The sequence below is a fragment of the Lycorma delicatula genome, chromosome 1 (assembly GCF_047948215.1).
Source record: "Lycorma delicatula isolate Av1 chromosome 1, ASM4794821v1, whole genome shotgun sequence".
Classification (NCBI taxonomy): Eukaryota; Metazoa; Arthropoda; class Insecta; order Hemiptera; family Fulgoridae; genus Lycorma; species Lycorma delicatula.
The window spans coordinates 62,763,480-62,781,755 of record NC_134455.1 but is presented as its reverse complement, the minus strand read 5'-3'; the positions used below and the strand labels follow the sequence as shown (position 1 = coordinate 62,781,755).

The 18,276-nt window shown below is 35.0% G+C and overlaps 1 protein-coding gene across 3 annotated transcripts in view; it reads right to left on the bottom strand.

Annotated features, from left to right (window-relative positions):
- htt (huntingtin) overlaps positions 1-18,276 on the bottom strand; it is a 310,315-nt gene that overhangs the window by 127,618 nt on the left and 164,421 nt on the right. For all 3 annotated transcript variants that reach the window (XM_075355687.1, XM_075355696.1, XM_075355705.1), the window contains 4 exons: positions 18,117-18,247; positions 15,387-15,600; positions 11,165-11,261; positions 6,672-6,851 (listed from right to left, as the gene is read on the bottom strand). In XM_075355687.1, the coding sequence (XP_075211802.1) occupies positions 6,672-6,851; positions 11,165-11,261; positions 15,387-15,600; positions 18,117-18,247 (622 nt within the window). The remainder of the gene's footprint in view (positions 1-6,671; positions 6,852-11,164; positions 11,262-15,386; positions 15,601-18,116; positions 18,248-18,276) is intronic.

Here is an 18,276-nt window from a genome sequence, read left to right as displayed (position 1 = left end):
ATCATATTCCACAGTTATCAGTCCGGCCTCGTGAGATGCCACCGATGCAGATGCCTCGACAGACATCCACATCAGTAAATTTCACCCTAGTCAAGTTTGTTTTTAAAGAAGACATCAGACACCTAACCACGTAGCCCTCAGGAACTAATCTAACAGTCCTCACGCAGAAGATCAAAGACCCAGTGCCTAACTCTATAAATTCTATCACCACCTAAACTGTATGTACCCACTTTACAAATGATTGCAATAAAACCTCTAAAAATTCATGCCACGATGGCATATCATAATTCAATTAGAAATTGAAGTGCTACCAGTGAGAATAAATGTCCCGCAGGACCTCAGGTCTGGCCCATACGGGAGCTGAGAATAACCTCTAGTCTGCACTTCAGCTCCAACTTTGGGAACTGTTTGAATTTACAGCTAGGTTGATCGCAACCAGCATCTACTTATTTGCCCCTTAATAAGTGTGCACTCCAATTCAACAATACGTCATGCTAAGTCTATAAACAAACACATCCCAACAACCCCGTAGGGGAAGACACCCACAGCCACCTTGTGACGCTTCCAGTCGCCAGACTAACATCCCCGTTCAAATCCCTGATGGGCTTTAATGGGAGTCGTCTTTCACCCTCTAACATTTTACACCTCACAATAATAAGCCAGGCTTCACTGGGATGCCACCAATGTAAATGCCACGGTAGACATTTACATCAGTGATATTCAAACTTAGCTTTTGCCTTTGCTGTAGGCCTCGTCACCATTGCCCTCTGAACTAGCTAACCGAGTTTGCAGAAGCATGAACCTGCACCTAGTACTACTTTTACTGAGCCGCATTCTTGTAAATGTCTCATAGTTTTCGAGGCAAATTGAAAAACAACATACCACCAAAAATGTTGTTCAAACAAAATTTAGTCCTAGTTCCCTTAGTAAACTCAAACTTTTAGTTCATACCCCAGACTTGGTTAATTTACGGACTCTGGTTTGGTCTACAAGGTAGAGGCGGACAGACCTCCTACTCTCACTCAGCTCCATTGCAGAGTTATGCGTGACATTTATTTGCTTTCTACCATTGTCAAGATGCCACTACACCTCACGGCTGCATGAGATCCATGCCCTTGGCAGTGCAATCGCCATCCCACCAACAGTGATGTTTACAGATTCAAAACTGCTGTTGTCAAAACAGTGCTACACCTCACAACTGCATGGTAACCCACACCCTCGGCAGTGCAGTTGTCGTTCCGCAAACAGCTAACATTCAAAATAATCACCACAACATTTATCTAACCGTAGCTCGATGCCAAACATCTACCTCCAGCCAATCAACTGCCCAGGTGGCTAGGGGCCACCTGGGGTGCTACTCTACTATACCCCTTCAGCTGCCCTGCTCAGGGCAAGGAAACAGAGAAAACCAGCCACAATAGTTCATTCTCTGCGAGTCTTCCAGTTGACTCGCAGATCAAAGAAGGAATCCACTCTCTCGAGTTCCCTTACAACTATGGTACATTCAGCCTCTTACCGGGGACAAACATAAAGGACATGGTCCACAGTATCATTGACCCTACAATTCGGACACAACCCAGAGTCAACCAAACCAAACCTAGCCAAACTATTCCTAAAGGCACCATGTCCTGAAAGAAATTGAGTTGTATACCGATTGGGAGAGACCCACCTAATTGCTCGCAGCTCCTTAACATCTGGAAAAATACCATGCGTGTATCAACCAGAAGAAGAATCGTTCCATCTAACTTGCCAAAAATCAAAACCTTTCAATTTCTTGCACACGCCCAGAAGTAAGAAGGCCACCCTTCTTAGAAACATGTTTGCTATGTTCCATAGCTAGAATATCAATGGGTTTAATGCCAGCGATCACAGAAACTGCCCCTCTTAAGACAATTCTGTAGCCACCGACAACAGCCAACAATAGAAAATGCTGGGCTCGCAACAGAAAGTCCATACAACATTGGAATTGTAACCAATGAGCCCAGAACGGGTGCAAAATACAACATTATGGCCTCACACACATCTTTGTAAAGAATACGCATGGTACAATAATTCAACCCCCAATTGTGATAGATGACCCTACCGATACTAAAGAAGGCATCGATGGCCTTGCTTGCGACAAACTGAAGGTGCTCCTTGAATTGAAGCCTCTCATCAAGGATGACACCCAAATATTTATGAACGGTGACATACCTAATCAGAAGGCTGTCCATCACTACCCGCGGGTGATAGGTCATGGCAAGACGACCTTTAAGAAGCAGTGGTTTTCTCTGCACTGAAAACCATCGTGCTGAAAACTCCACAACCTGAGAACCTTGCATGCCTGTCGCTCTGAGCTCTACCTTGGCACGTGAGTTGTCCTCAACCAGCAGCAACCTGTTGTCGGCATAAGCCACAATGCTGCAGCCACTGGGCATCTGCAATCACATGAGAGTTGAACTCAATGACTCAGACGAATGAACCTAAAACACTGCCCTGTGGACAACCTTTTGACAGGGTCTTTCCTACTTCTGAGCCGCTGTTGCAAAGGACGATGGTTTTGTTTAGGGTGCACCCATGTTGTTAAAGTTGAAACAAAATAGAGGGTCACCCACCACAAATTACTGAAGGCCCCGGATATGTCCAAAAATACGCTGAGTACATACTTGCACTCACTGGAAGAAGCGAGATTCATTACCTTAAAAACTGCATCCTCTGTGCCTTTGCCACGGTGAAAATCATACTGGTCGTCCATCAGCATATGGGTAGATGTCAACCTAGTATTAATGCGAAGGTATAAGACCTTCTTCAAAACCTTACCTACTATACGCAAGAGCGTCAGAGGACGGTAAGAAGAACTTACAGTGGGATCCTTGTCACCACCTTTGAAGAGTGGTTTAAACACACCATGTTTTCAACATGCTGGGAAATATTCAGCATAAAGCATCCTATTAAAAACCCTAGTCAAAGGACCAAGAATCACCTACAATGTGTGAACAAGGAGCTCCACTGTGATACCATCATATCCAGGGGCTTTATTCCTAGCCAGGATACAAATTACTTGGTGGACCTCTGCCTCAGTAATCTCATTAGACAAATTTTCAGAGTGAAAACCTACGACTTCCTTGCAAACACGTTGATGATACGAGGTCTCACCAACCTCAGTATCAACTGGAAGCAGATCCTTCATCAGAACAGTGAGGACACGATCTTTATCTATTACAACTCCATCCTGGGTTGACAGAGCTGACAGAAGAACGTCTTTTTTCTTCTTATGACCAAGAACTCTATAAACGACAACCCAAGGGTCTTTATTTCCCTGCTCTTTTACAAAAGAGCACCAGGAATCATGCTTAGAAGACCTAACCTTATGAAAATACTCGGTCATTTTCTGATGATAGTCAGCAAGCAAAACTGCATGCCGATCAGCATCACCCTTACGCTGTGTGGCTCTCCTGAACCAGCCCACAGTCTGGTTCATCACGGTCAAGTCCCTAGTGCATCATCCAGCTACTCTCTTTCAACCTGTGCCTCTAGAAATCGACTGTTCAACGGCTTCAACTACCGCATAAGAAAAATTCTCTGCCAGGTTGTCTAATGGGGAATCATCCAGACTTCGAACAAAAACTCAAAGCCTGGACATAAGAATATTTGAAAACCTAAGACAATCCACCACCTGTGCAGGAAGTGCCCCTGCTGAACAGGGACATTCCCCCTATAAACATCGCACAGCCCACCTACCTACTCAAAAATGATTAGTTGGTGATCACTACTCACGCAATCATGACTACTGACTAGTTCAGAATCCTACCAGGGATATCCTTACCAATGGTAACATCGATGTTTGTACCACAGAAGGCCCTCCACAATACCAGCAAAAGTGGGCAATTCACCAGCTACATTAAAGACATCAAAATGATGCTGCGCCATGAAATCTTCAATTAACTCGCCACTATTGTCCATGATCCCACTGTGCCAAAGAGGCGATTTGGCATTTGCATCAACACCTATAAGAAGTGGACAACTTGCTACCAGCCTAACAATTCTATCCCATTTTTCCAAATGCTGTTCAGTGGGATCCCTGTACTGAAAGTTCAAACTCACAACAACTAGGTCCAGGCCATCCACAGCAAGCTTGATAATGACAAGATGCGTATCAGAGGCTTGCCATAAGACACTATCTAGACTTCCTGCACAGTATGGCGGATGTGCTGTCACCAACAAAAAACTTCCTCCAACTGGGGAAACCTGGCAGATCATCCTTGACCACATACAGGTGGTTCATTTCATTTCTCAACAACTTCACCTAACTCAACTTGGACTACACAGGCACCCTGGGCATTTAGCTGACTGAACCTAACCATCAAGAGAGTTGAAATAAATCTCAACTGCCCTCTTGTAACAACCACACGGCCTTACTACTTAAGAAATGCCTACAACTCTTGCACAACCTTTTACGGTTGACACAAGTCGGAGGTTCTTTTTTCTGTGGACAATCGTCATGCTTGTGGCCCTTTTCACCACAATATGCGCAAACCGATGCATACTTTCAGAATTTGGCCATATGATCAAAGCAACAACATTTGAAACATTGCTGCATGTCAAGCTACTCCTTGACGCGGCAGGATGCAAAATCCAGAAAGATTCACTTCATGATACCTTGGGGTATCATGATGCTTCCTGGTCTTGAAGATCAGCCTGCATTCTTTCCTAAATGCAGCCTCATCCATGACTGTCTACTCTCTACTCTCTACTGTCTACTCTCTCATCAGAGAGGCTGCAGTTTATGTCTTAAACTATGACACAGGGCCTATCAATGCGCTTGGGGTCAACCTTGACCTCAAGCTTCTTAACAGCAGGAGAGTCCTGAATGACTCGGACTATCTACTTATTATTCGCAACAACAACCAGACCCTTGCTGGTCTCTTTTTATGCCCCTGATCTTTAGGCCTGTTTAGCTGACACGAAGAGCACCCTGAAAGTCCTTCTTAAGCTTCATGCTGGACTTTGATGAACCCTTTGGCTTGTTTACAAACAAGACTTCCAATTTCTTGGCCTGGCTGGCCTCTCTCTTACCTCGAATGACTTCAGCATGGCTGTGCTGGAGCAAGAGCTGGTTTTTGAACCACTTTGACCTCCTTGGGCTTGGAGGCCAAAGTCTCATAGCCTTCTCCCACAGCAAAAAAAGGCTACTTTGATTTTCAACAAGCGGGGAAGAATTGTCTTCCCAACACCTAAACCGATGCTGCCGGGGAGAACTAAGAACTCTAATAAGTAGTCCAGTTCGCCCTGAACTTCTGCAGCCAGTGGGGCAGAACTATCAGGTCTGCTCTTTGCTTTCTTGAACGCCTCTATCAACGATGAATTCTTAGCCCAGGTGGGTGACCCTGCTACTTCCATATCTGAGACCTCATCCTCAAGTTGTAGCCACCAGCTCCAGCTTCCTCTTCCGCCTGGGCTTACTAGCTACCTTAGTACATCCTTCCATGGCTGAAGATTCCCTAACCTGACCAGCCATGGATTAACTGATTCTCACCATCTTCCTCCTACTAGTAGAATGAACAAGCCCACAAATGTGACAACTGCCCGCAGCAGGCACGGGCAGCCGGAGAGCTAAGATATTCTCCTGTCACTCTTCGTATCTCTTAGCCGCTTATAAAATAAAATTAAAATAACTACGGATTACAGCCCTTGTTCTTAAAAAACGTATATTGGACTAAAGGGGGTATTCCCTTACTTGTAACAGTCACTTACGACCAAAAGTCGTTACACCTCTTCGCTGTGATGAGACAGGTAGATGGCAGAAATCTGAGCCTTGTATACCACAAAGAAGGGCAAATCGAGAGTCTAAATTGATTGATGCTTAACAACAACCACAGTATGCAAACAGAAACGCCTCGAACTGTCAGAGGTATACATGCTACTGACAGTCAAAACACTAAATGTAAACAAAAAAGTAATATATACACACAAACACATCCCAAACCCGTAGGAGAAGTCACCCACCTAGTGACGTTCCGGTCGCCACATCTCCCCTCCATGTTCCTAGCCTTGTTGGGCTTTAACGGGAGTCGTCTATTGCCATCTGACTGTTTACATCTCATAGTAATAAGCCTGGCCTCATTGGAATGCCACTGATATAAATGCCTCAGTAGACATTTGCATCGGTGATTTATTAACTCAGCTTTTGCCTCATCCGGACATCTTAAATGTCCTACATCGTATCCCTCTGAACTAGCTAACTGAGCTCACGGAAGCGTGAATCCTGCACCTAGCTCTACTTATTATGAGCCAATTATGTGAATGTCTCGTAATTCGAGGCAAATTAAACACAACATACCACCAAAAATATTGATCGCGGCAACAAAATTTAGTCCTAGTTCCCTTAGTGAACTCAACTTTAGTTCAAACCCCAGACTTATATACAAACATAGCACAGATGAAGTAATACTTCTAATAAATACAATTAGCTGCATGAAAAATTATATTGTCATGTGTACATAAATAAAGAAGGCACAGCTGAATGCATTAAAAAAAAAAATTAATTTACAGTAACCTGCAATCGTAATCATGTATTGAAACAGGTAAATAATACACTTAACATAAACTTAAACAGCTGCAAAAAAGAAATAAACAAGGGACTAAATCACAGTTAAAAAGCTATTAGTTAAGCCATAATCACAAAAAATTACCTGAGTTATATGACTACACCTAGTGCTAACAGCTTGTACCATTAATCCACTAGCAGCAGGATTTCTGTGTACAGACGCTAGTAATTCTTGTACAGGTGGCTCTGATGATAACCTTACAAGTTCTTCAATATGTCCAATCATCAACCATGTAAGACATTCACTGTCTGATATATTTTCTGTCTAAAAATTTATTAAAAAAACAACAAATTCAGACTGACAGTTTATTATAAATATAATAAACAAAATTAATATCAAATTATGAAATCAAAAAATAAATTTTTAACTGTATATTGACATTAAAAAATTAAATAAATATTTTGAACAATAAAGTGATGGATTAACATAATAGATATGAAAATTTAAGCAGATACAAAGAATGAAATTATTATGCTGATACATTAGGGGAAAAACAAAGCATATAATGGTTAGTAAAAAAAATTTCTCTTAAGAATTTTTGGAAAATAGCTTCACTGTAGAGCATATCTGCACTACTTAAGCTTGTTTTTTTAATGAACACTACTACATCAGATTCATTTAGTCAGATCATTCTGCATTACTATTTAATATTTATCTGAATTGTAGTACAGTTGTACCTCATTTATCACAAATGACAACTGTGTGGGTTTTGATTTGCAAAAAAATTGCAAGCAAAACCCACACGTGAGAAACAGGAATATCTTAAATTTGTATATGTTCCAAGGGAAAAAGATTTTAAGTCAAAAATCAAATGTGATAGATTTAATAATTTTTTTATTCATAAACACACCAATTTGAAAAACACTTAATTTAATTTTGCATATATGTAATATACATGCATATATATATATATATATATATATATATATATGATGATTCATTTTTACTAATAGTTAGTAATAAATAACAGTTCAAACTAAGATGTCTTCTTTTTTTAGTCAGCCCAGAATGTTACGTTCTTTCACTAAACGTCCAAACACTACATGTTAATGAGAAGTTTATAGAACTAAAGCACAAAATAGCATTACCTTTTACAAAATGTATTGGAGCATAATTTGTCTATTTTCAATGACATTCTGTATGGCATGACGCTATTGATATCTAATTGTACATTCCCCTGCCAGCTTGATGTCATTGGCATCATTTCTCTTGTTTACTTTTATATATTTTTGTTATTAGTCTGACAGGTTGTAAATGTCTGGAATGGTCATACAGGCGTTCAGTAGCTCTTTTACTACCTTCCTGTAAAGTTCATCCTAAGCACCATGCTGCTTTAAATTTCTGACAGATTTTAAAATTTCAAATGAGACATGCATTTACCATTGTTTTCTTAATCATTTAAGTTTAATAGTACAGTACTTTTTTTTATGAAATATACTCACTAGTTGATCACTTAAAAGTAAGAATATTTTATTAATGATAGTTTTATTGTAATTTGCATAGGAAAAGGCTCTGGTATAGTGTGGCTATATGGCACTTTTGATAAACAAGATCTACTATATGAATGCCTTTCATACATTTAAATAGTACATACATTTTTTAATTTCCCAAATTTTATTTAAGTTTTAGTATTCATTTTTTTATAATTTAGTATTTTTATGGTACCACTTGTTTATTACAATTAAATGTGACTTGTTTATTACAATTAAATGTGTAACACATTTTTAGATTTTTTAAATATGAAATTTAAAAATATTCCAATATTTAAAATAATATGAAATTGACTTTCATTCTTTTTATGTACAATATACTATAATTTTTTACTTCTTCTGGCAATTTGAAGACTATAAAAGTATTTAGTATTATAAAGCGAACACAGTATTCAAAACTATGAATATAACACAATAAACAAGAAATTTATTTTTTAAACTTCAAAACTTACCTATGCTAGGAATTTGAAGAAAATATATGATCATTTATTTCTTTTGCTATATAGTACATACCAATCTCAAAACTATAAAAAATATATCATCACAGTCTAGCAACTTCTCTACAACCAAATCAGGGGCAGCAGTTTTTATTTTGTCATTGTCCCCAAGATGTGTGTGTGATTTGCTTTACAAAATAATTTTTCTTTATTTTTCGATAAGATGTTCATAGTATCGATACATTTTCCTCAGGCAATCATACTGGTCTGTGTCTTTTCATATTATGCAAAGCCAGATTTAAATTTAATTTTTGACAACAAGACATTTAAAATTGATCTTCCAGACTATCACTGTCCAGTACAAGCTTTCTCGTTCAACAACTGAACGTGTCATCATGTGTCATTACAGCCACTTTGTTTTCATGTTATTCACCAGCAGTAACATCTCCCTGTCTTTTTTGTTGATTTTTTTTCTACCAAACGATTATTAAAATTGCTCTGTTGCAATAATATGGGGTTATTTTTTTTTCAACGTCCGATCGGTCACGAAATTAAAACCACAGTGAAAAAAAAAATTTTTTATTTGTAACAAATACTTCTCTACATAGTCGCCACTCTGATTTAGACATTTGTCATAGCGTGGTACCAACTTTCCAATACCCTAGTCATAGAACAGAGCCACCTGTGTTTTCAGCCATGTTTCTAAGCTGGTCTGCAGCTCGATGTCTATGCCAAAATGTTGTCCTCCTAGCCAGCGTTTCATGTGAGCAAAGAGGTGAAAATCGGATGGAGCCAAGTCTGGGCTGTATGGTGGGTGATCAAATACTTCCCAACAAAAACGCTGCAGGAGCTTCTTTGTTACAGCTGTAATGTACGGCCGACCATTGTCATGGAAAACGACAATGCCTAATGACAACATTTTTCTCCGCTTATTCTGAATTGCCCTTCGTAGACATTAAAGAGTCATGCAGAGTGAGGCTACAGTGATGGTCGTGCCACGTTCCATGAATTCCACCAACAGAGCTCCATTCCGGTCCCAGAACACAGTAGCCATACACTTTCTGTTGGAAAAGGTTTACTTGAACTTCTTTGGTTTACTGGGAGAATGAGAATGCATCCAGTTTGGATTGTTCTTTTGTTTCTTCAGTTTCAAAATGACAATTTTGTTCAAAAAATCTTCTCCTTCACTGTGGTAGTGCAGGAGAAACTTTAGGGAGGTGTCCATTCTCATTGTTTTGTGATGGTCGGACAGCATCTTGGGAACCCATCTCGCACACAATTTGCGGTACTGAAGTATCTCACTCACAATGGTGTAGAGAGCCGACCTTGAAATTTCAGGAAACGAATCACTCAATATAGAAATTGTGAACCGACGATTTTCTCAAATTGCCTCATCCACTTGCTCAACGAGAACATCGGTTGACACTCGCTTCCTTCCCTGACCGCCTGCATCATGAACATCTGTACATCCTGCTTTAAAGTTTCTTCACCACTGTCGCACTTTGCTGTCACTCATTGAAGTTTCACCGTACACATTACTTATTCGTCGATAAATTTCAGCTGCATTACACCCCTCAGCCTGAAGAAATTGAATTACTGCACGCACTTCACACTTTGCAAGAGATGCTATTGTAGACATGTTTACGTGCTAGCTGCATGTTCAGAACTAAACGAAGTGACGCGGTGTGATTGAAGGCCATACTAGAGACGCTGCGCAACACATATGCACAAAGGATCATCCGATTTTTGTGCGAGTTTTTATTTTGCGACTGATCGGACCATGAAAAAACCCTCATAATTCAAGTCATTCTTTTTGCACATCTGTAGCATTTGACATGACATAATTACCAATTTATCATGTCAAATATTTCATAGTTTTAGTATGATGGAATTTTAGAACTGTCTCTCATACAGATTGTTTATAAATCAAACTTTTCTCCATTCCTCCTGATTTTTTATGAATTTTCATATTCAATAAATGTTACTTCATTGTTGCTCTAAGCCAAAATTCTTTTATAAAATTTTCTTTACGTAAAATAAATATTTAACATTCAAATTTAACGGGCTCAGATAATGAAGAAAAATGATTGATTGTGTGGACAGCTGATGCCAATGATTTAATAAGCTTCTCATGTAAAAATAACATTTATGCATGGTAATATGGATTATACTGGGGGCCATTTATTATAGATTGCTATATGATTGCTGAGAATAGTCAAAAACAATCAGCAAAAATGTTCCAAGAATTGTATAGTTCATTTTTTATATGCAACCAGAATAGTTTATTTAAGAATAAAATACATGATTGCAAAAAAAGTTCAAATGTAACTATGACAATCTTCCATGTCAAAAGTATACTAAACATAGACATATTAGTATCAACATAGACAATTCAGTAAAACATTTTATTTTCTCAGTTTTAAAATATCTTTTCAACTTTGTGTTTTAAACAAAAGTTGTAAAATTGGCAAATCATTAATATTTTCTCCACTGCTTTATTTGCTACTAAACTTCAATTTTGTATAAAGTCAAAATTTTCCCAAAAGAATTCTCTGTCAATAGTAAAAACCACAAAGAAATCAAGTCCGTGGTTTACTAGTTTATCAAGCTCAGATACACACTAACTAAGAAAAATCATAATGTTACTTACAACATAATCACAGAAGAAAATTGTGGCTCCTCTTCTAACAACTTCTAAATGAAGACATTGCTCAGGCTGGATTTCAACACTGGGATTTCTTCTTCCTCTAAAAATATTTACATCATTATATTATGTATACATACTGAAAATTACACCAGTATAATTTAGTTGTCATAAAACACAACTTGAGTCACCAACTATATGTCTTATACAAATAGAATTATGGTGCATACTTGCATACTTATGAGCCAATAAGTAAGTTTTGTAACTGCATTTGGACAATTTTACATAGAAAATGCACTTCAACTAAATTATACTAATCACAAATAAGGGAATGCTTAGCAAATATTAAAGAAAGTTGTTAGTATGTTTTATTTCTAATTTAATTTTATGATAGTTTTTTTTTGTTTTTGTTTAAAACAAACCTATTTCAAGAGGTAACAAAAAATTTTCAATTATTTTTAATTTCAAGAAAATGCTTTTGTTGTGGTATGTCTTTTTTTTGTCTTCAATCATTTGACTGGTTTCATGCAGCTCTCCAAGATTCCCTTTCTAGTGCTAGTTGTTTCATTTCGGTATACCCCCTACATCCTACATCCCTAATAATTTGTTTTACATATTTCAAACACTGCCTGCCTGCACATTTTTTTCCATATACCTGTCCCTCCAATATTAGAGCAACTATTCCAGGATGTTTTAATATGTGGCCTATAAGTCTGTCTCTTCTTTTAACTACATTTTTCCAAATGCTTCTTTCTTCATCTATTTTCGGCAACACCTCTTCATTTGTCACTTTATCCACCCATCTGATTTTTAACATTCTCCTATAGCACCACATTTCAAAAGCTTCTAATCTTTTCTTCTCAGGTATTCCGATCATCCAAGTTTCACTTTCATATAAAGCAACGCTCCAAACATATACTTTCAAAAATGTTTTCCTGTCATTTAAATTAATTTTTGATGTAAACAAATTATATTTCTGACTGAAGACTCGTTTTGCCTGTGCTATTCGGTATTTTATATCACTCCTGCTTTGTCCATCCTTAGTAATTCTACTTCCCAAATAACAAAATTCTTCTACCTCCATAATCTTTTCTCCTCCTATTTTCACATTCAGTGGTCCATCTTCGTTATTTCTACTACATTTCATTACTTTTGTTTTGTTCTTGTTTATTTTCGTGCAGTAGTTCTTGTGTAGGACTTCACTGTTCATTGTTCCTTCTAAATCATTTTTACTCTCAGCTAGAATTACTATATCATCAGCAAATCGTAGCATCTTTATCTTTTCACCTTGCACTGTTACTGTGGATATAAATTGTTATTTAACATCATTAACTGCTAGTTCTGTGTAAAGATTAAAACGTAACGGGGATAGGGAACATCCTTGTCGGACTCCCTTTCTTATTACAGCTTCTTTCTTATGTTCTTCAATAATTACTGTTGCTGTTTGGTTTCTATACATTTTAGCACCTGCTCTTCTATCTCTGTATTTGAACCCTAATTTTTTTAAAATATTGAACATCTTATTCCAGTCTACGTTATCGAATGCCTTTTCTAGGTCTATAAATGCCAAGTATGTTGGTTTGTTTTTCTTTAATCTTCCTTCTACTATTAATGGTATGTCTAAGAATAGGAAAGACTTACTGCAAACTACAACTTGTAAGGCAAGAGAGTGCAATCTAATAAAACTAAAATAATCTATTATCTCTAAATAATATTTTTTTTTTAACTGAACTTGTTATTCAAAATAAAAGGAGGAAAGGGCCCGGCTATTTTAAATGGAGGAAAAAAGCAGTAAACAAAAACAAGAAAAAAAAACTTTGTGCTGTTAACTGCCTACAGAATATAATTAATTATAATTAACAAGTGTGCTAATAATTTAAAATACACTATTTCACAATACATTTTAATATTATTTACATATTAGAAACAATTATTATTTAAGACTATCTACAAAAATGGCTAAAAAGGTTCTCAATTCATAGTTAGCACACTTATCCATGTAAATTAGCACAGACCAGGATATGTTTTACAGAGGACTGTTTTATCATTTTTTTTTTTTTTTTTAGAAAACAATAATATAAATATCTTGATAGGTCAGGCGACATGGTAAACCATACACATATAGAAATTGCCATATATGTAATAAAACAAATGAAGAAAATCAATCACAGAATAAAAAGCAGTATGGAAGGCGATATTCTGCTGTAACCAACAGTTCCTTTCAATCTCTTTTAAAAGGGCAATGAACTGCTCCTGGTAGCATTCAGAATTTAAATTTGTTAAAAATGTCTTTTTTGATGAGTGCATATCACACACTGGTAGGGTGACTTGATTAAACAAAAAAACATGTTGGTTATTTACATATCACACAAGAGACAGCCTATTGTTTATGAATTCACAAAGGTGAAAACAAGATTCACCACAAAAAAAAAAAATGTTGTCTAAAACTGACATGTTACCGCAGACAAAGATTTTAAACTTCTAACAATAATCAATCCTTTTTTGGTAATTTTTTTTACAGTTACACGGAAAAACTTGTATACAACACAGATACAACCAAAAAATATCTAAGAAGTATGCAAGCCAAACCTTACTAAACGTTCACCTGTCTTAACTTCCTAAGATTTGTAAAGAGACACAACTATTTTGCCTGAATTTTATTTATCACTTCTCTTAAAAATTATATTCCCTAATTCAATTTTGGTTATAAACAGAATGTATGGTGAAAAGCTTTTTAGCAAATTTTCAACAATTTTTTTTTGTCACGCTGCACTGGAAAATTTTTCAGATGGTGATCCATACACTGAACATAAGAGGTCATACTGAATTCTCTTAGTCGTGTTGATAAAAAAAGCACCATATTAAACTGTTTAAATGCAATTTAACATACACTAAGAATCGTATACAGGCACAGTCAGACAAAATCTAGCCTCAAGGTTTTTCTACATATAAAATTTCCCTCATTCTTCATTGTACATTAAAATCATGTAAAAAAATTTAAGAAAAAATATCAATATACTTTTCATTTACCCTATGTGTGTATGTGTGTATGTGTGCGTGTGTGTGTGTGTGTGTATATATATATATAACTGTTATTAATATATCCTATAACTACAAGAACTGTAATTAAACATATTAGTCAGTCCATTATCCATGTCTCTTCTATGGGACTGTTCGGGCCTTGCGATCCTCTCAGTACTTTTTCATATATTCCGATCTTTGTACCCTTCCTAGTGTTGAAAATGTTTGTATTGTGAGTTTTTTCTTGTGAGTGAAGCAAGTGTTTTTTTTCTTGATTTTCTAGTTTAATTTTATGTTTTCTGTGGTGTCTTCTGGTGTAAGGCCAATTTCCATCAGATCCTCTCTTATTTCTCTAATCCATATGCATCCTTGAGTTGAGATTGTACTGTACTAGCTGTTTCAGAAGTCTTGAATCTTGCATTCTCATGATATGTCCAAATAATTCTAGTCTCCTCTTACAAATGGCATCAGTGATAGTTTCTATCTCATTGTACACAACTTTGTTGGGCACAGTCCAGCAATGCCCATCTTTCTGGTACTTTTTATTGATGCAGGTTTTTCCAACTCTTCTTTCGATTTTCTGGATTTTGTCTGTCTTTCATTAAAAAAAATTATATATATATATATATATATATATATAACTATAATCTAGATCTCTTGTGTGTATATATATATATATATATATATATATATATATATATATCAAGAGATCTAGATATATATATATACACACACATAAGAGATCTAGTTGTCACTATTCTTTTAAAAATGCTACATCAGGTTATGCATCCATTAAACAGAATGATCAAACAAAATTCCAGAATCAGTAGATTGTAGGAGTTTGAACCACCATTTAGGTGGATAATTCAGCACTAACATACATAAAACACAAGTTAATTTATGAAAGTTATGCCAAACATATTGAAAAAGAATACAGAATTAAAGGGCACAACCAAAAATTCACATCAATAATAATTATTTTAAAAAGAATGATATGAGAAAAAAGTTTCTGTATTTCTCCCAAGGGAAAAAAGTGAATAGTATTGTTGTTTATAAAAACAGACCATTTTCAACTATAAAAAAGGAGATTTTATTTCAGACAGTATAGACAAGTTAACTTAGTTTATCAATAAAATACACAAGTACAAAATAATAATTGTTTTTTGTATTATTACAAATAATAATTATTTCAAGTATTTTTACTAACCCAATTTTGTCTCTATCTCTCGTCTGTAATAATGCAGACCAATAACTAGTTTTACCATAATTGATGAGTGTCAACAAATAAGACCAAAGAAGCGTTAAAAGAGGACAAGAAGAAGCCAATGCTTCAAATTTTGCATTTAACATTTCCAGTCTGCACAAACCTTCTGGTTCACCAACTAAATCAATTAATGCGGTCAAAACTTGTAAATAGCTTCCTGAACAAAAAAAAATAAATATAATATTTTTAACTATTAAAAAGCAGAACTTATAAATATTAATATTTATGTCACCACATGGTTATTTCAAAAGACAATCTCTTTGATTCGCTGAATCTCAAGGTTTTCATAAAGTTACAACCAAGCACTGAAGCAGGATGTATAAACTATTTTTTAAGATTATGTAAGATATTGTTCATCTCAATACTTTTTAAAAATCAGTACTTTAATAAACATATCTTTGGAAGACTAGCAAAATTTTAAATGGTTAAATCATAATTAAGAATTTCCAAAAAAACTTTATTAAATTCTACAGAGTACTCAACTTTTTAACACGTTTAAACCTCACACAGTTGACATGCTAATTATGACTGAATAATAAGTTCTGTTCATCTTTAACTTAAACATATGCATGCAGTGCATTGATTCAGCTCCAATATTCATAACAAACAAAAGAATAATTATACTAACAAAAGAAAATATATAAGACATTGTACTCTATACATTGGTGAATAATTATATTAGGGTTGCACTAATTATAAGATGACACTTCCTAATAATAAAAAAATGTGTTAAGAATAGATGTATCCAAATGTTAAAAATAAAATTTTCAGTAAAAAAAGTGACAATCACCTATAGTGAATGTTCAAAAAATTCATGTTCAATATTGATTGGTTCTAATACATCATGAATTAATATATGATGTTTTTTTAAATTAATTTCAGTGGATTCACATTCTTCAGAGCATGGATTTACAAATTACTAGAACTTCATAAAAAAATGTTTAATTTCATTAGGAAAATTTGTTTTATACAGTTAAAACTAATCGTTCTGTACGATTCAAATCTTTACTTTTAATGTCAACAGATATTTCTAACAAGATGTTAACTTAAAATTCATCTTCTACTCACTTATAATTAACTCTAATAAAAGTTTAAATAAGTATATTTATTATATGAAATACTGGAAATTTTATATTTCACGTTGTAATAATTAAAAATGTTGAACAGTGCCAAATTACTGATTTTCTTCCTCTAGAAGTAATGCATAAAGAATGTAACCCAATTTAAAGGAGTAAGGAAAGTGGGAGGGTAAAATTAGTGGAAGAGGGATGATGACAGAAAGTAATGTACACAGTAGCAAAACAAGTATTGGTCAAAATTATTTATCAATAATTTAAAATTTCAATAAATTCATCAAGTAATAATATACGTAATTTTATATATTTCCAATAGATTCAAAACCCTTGGATAATTTTCTTAGTTCTTGGGATTCTAATTGCATCATAAACTTCTAATATTCAGATTTTATTTATAAATTAACCACTATTACTGCATGATTAAATCAAAGTGATATAGTATCATATTAAAATATCATATGATAATGTAATCATGCATTTATAATCATAAAATCGGTAAAAATAACTTTGACCCATCACACAAACACATGCACAATGCTATTTCATCCCTTATCTTCTATTTCAGTTTATCAGTGTTTCTGGGCTTTGCTGTGAAAACTTTTAATTTTCGAGTAGTCACAGAGTAAGAAGTAACATTTAGTTAAATCTAGCAAACAAGCAAAGTATGGATTATTTCTGAACTAGGACTATGTGATCAGGAACACTTCCCTTAAAACAGCCATCAAAATTTACACTTCATGAACTACTGGGTTATCCTGATGAAGAGTACTACAATCAATTTTATAGTGATCAAACTATGTTCTAGAAAAGAACATACCATTTCAACACAATGTTCTGTTTTTAACTGCAACTTTAATGTCATCTTACTCTTTAAAGAAGTGTGACTTATGAAGAAGTGTTCCATGAAATGAAACATTGTTCCAAACTACTACAGTAGTTTGTCAATAAATCTAGGATTTACATTCCCCCTAGTAATATGGTTTTGAGAATTCAGCTCTTGTATAATTAACATCTTGAATGAATTACAATTCAGATCCTGATACAATACACTGTGAATAGTTGTTTTTAAGATACAAAGATACCATTTTTAAGATAACATTTCTTGGTAAATGCCAGAATGCCAGATAAGTGCCAAAATGTGAGTAACAGACACTTTTTTAATTTTTTTTTTTGTTTTTTCAAGGTAAGAAATTAATTTTGTAGCAGATGAAAAACCTCAAAGTTGGTGAATAAACATCTAAAAATAATTTTTTAATAAGTATGAATATGTCTCAATTTTTTTTCAGGATATCCAAAATCAATGAAAAAAAAAATAAATTATGTGGGAGGGATGGTATATATTTGCATAGTTATGCATAAGGGAATGAAAATAAATTTAAAAAAACTGGTTACTTGCTTTATGAACATGAATGTTTTGCATCATTTGTAACATGTATCATCATCAAAACAATATCAGCCAGCTGACAAAATACCACGCCTACAAGTTCCACTCGATAAAAAAAAGAATTACTAATAATATTACGTAATATTTTTAACAAAAAATTATTTTTTCATAATAAATTATTACAAATTAAAATAAATAAATTATTTTTATTACCTGACTGAAACATTACCAAACAACACAATAAGAAATGAGAGAACAAATGCTCAAATTGGCTCACATCCTTTGATCTTCGATTTAGTGTTTCTATCTGACCCATCACAGATTCTATTACATGAAGTAACAAACTGGGGGAAGAAAAACAAGAGAAAATTAA